The following is a 1,653-nucleotide window of genomic DNA, read 5'->3' as shown; positions in this document are numbered from 1 at the left end:
TCAGGGTTTTTCTGTCAATTTTCTTTTTATTATTTCATCTGATTCTTTTGACAATTAGGAAGATATTAAGACATGCAAAGCCGTGTTTGACAAATTATAATTCGCTAACTGATCAATGAGTGGCAACGACTTGAAGAATTTTCAAAGTACCAACTACTCCCAAGTACTAGAACTACCTAATATACCAAAGACTGAAAAAGATGGCTAAATAGTATTTTTGACGCATTCTACCACCGTAACTTCATTCAATGATCTTCATTTCTCTCAACCAATTTAAAGTTAAGATGTCAACATAAAGGCCATTAGGTGCCCTTTTTACGTACCCTTCCATAAACATCCAAACAACTTTGCAGCAAAGCAATGAAATACTTGTGAAACCCTTCCTCGCCCATCACGTGACAGCTATTAATTCTCATCTAATTTCACTTGACTAAAATGCTCCATTCAGTACCTCACCACACCGCTCCCATTCAATCCATTCACGTTTCAATGCCTTTCTCTAGCACACTTCCCTCTATACTAAAGAAAACTCATGACCCCATTTTGAAAATCATGCAGATTCATACACACTCGCACACGAACCTTTTCTCATCAGAATTCACACACTCATGAAGGACATACCTTTCTTTCTCCTCAAGAACTCATTGGGAGCCAAGATGAAGAAAGGCTTCAAAACCTTTTGCAACAACAACGGCTCAACCTCCACTCTCAACCAACAAAACAACCACAACCAAGGTGACTTCACAAGCAAGGTAACCCTAAGCTCCCCCCCTTCAAAGCAAAACTCACCAACACTAGAGGATCTAATACTACAACTAGAATTGGAGGAAGATATGGCTAGAAAAGCCAAGCTTAATGAGTATAGTGGAATGAGGGGTAGGATGTCATGTGTGAACAACTCTGACATCTTGAGATCTGCAAGGAATGCCTTGAATCAGTATCCAAGGTTTTCACTTGATGGAAGGGATGCCATGTACCGTTCTTCTTTTGGAAACATGGAGGGAAGAAGATCAGTTTGCAGTGAGACAAGTTTTGGAGGAGAGAATATTAGTGACTTAGATCATAATAACAATAAGGGTATGTGTTGTTTTCCCCCAACACTAGCTGGGGAGAGTGTGGTGTGGTGCAAACCGGGGGTTGTGGCAAAGTTAATGGGTTTGGAAGCCATGCCTGTGCCGGTGGGTAGCAAAAGATGTCACAACAAAGACAGGTTAAGTGCTAATATTAGGAGGCAGAATCTAAGGAGGGGATTTGAGAGGCATGACTTAGAGAAAAGACTATTAACATTGGAGATGCAGAAGGGTTACCATCATAACATTAGAAGACACACCAAGAATGGATGTTGCTCTAAAAATGGATATTGTATTATGAAACCGGTTTCTCTCAGTCACAGAGATATGCTTAGGCCTAGAATTATATAATAGTTTACTCTATAGAACTTTCTAATCTAGCTAGTAAGGTTTTTTGTTCTATTTGTTGCAGTTGCGCAAATGCAAGTAATGCCTCGTGAGGCTAATAATGACACAAGTATGGTTTTTGAGTTTTATTGGTTTTACCCCTTTGGTTTTTCTTTTTGCTGATGTACATACACAATAACACATATCCTTGTTTTTGTTAATGCAATTCTCCCTATATACAAGCTTTCTGACCCTA

The 1,653-nt window shown here is 39.1% G+C and overlaps 1 protein-coding gene across 1 annotated transcript; it reads left to right on the top strand.

The window, feature by feature from the left end:
• Positions 1-409: 409 nt before the first annotated feature.
• LOC109788643 (uncharacterized) lies at positions 410-1,653 on the top strand. The gene has a single exon (XM_020347420.3). The coding sequence runs from the start codon at positions 609-611 to the stop codon at positions 1,419-1,421; it is 813 nt and encodes a 270-aa protein (XP_020203009.1). The 5' UTR covers positions 410-608; the 3' UTR covers positions 1,422-1,653.

This window comes from Cajanus cajan, chromosome 3 (assembly GCF_000230855.2).
Source record: "Cajanus cajan strain Asha chromosome 3, NIPB_CcT2T_4, whole genome shotgun sequence".
In the NCBI taxonomy this organism is placed as follows: domain Eukaryota; kingdom Viridiplantae; phylum Streptophyta; class Magnoliopsida; order Fabales; family Fabaceae; genus Cajanus; species Cajanus cajan.
This window is presented reverse-complemented; position numbering and strand designations above follow the sequence as displayed.

Bases quoted from the DNA above. Each gene is read 5' to 3' on its own strand.
- LOC109788643 (XM_020347420.3), top strand. From the start codon at position 609: ATGAAGGACATACCTTTCTTTCTCCTCAAGAACTCATTGGGAGCCAAG.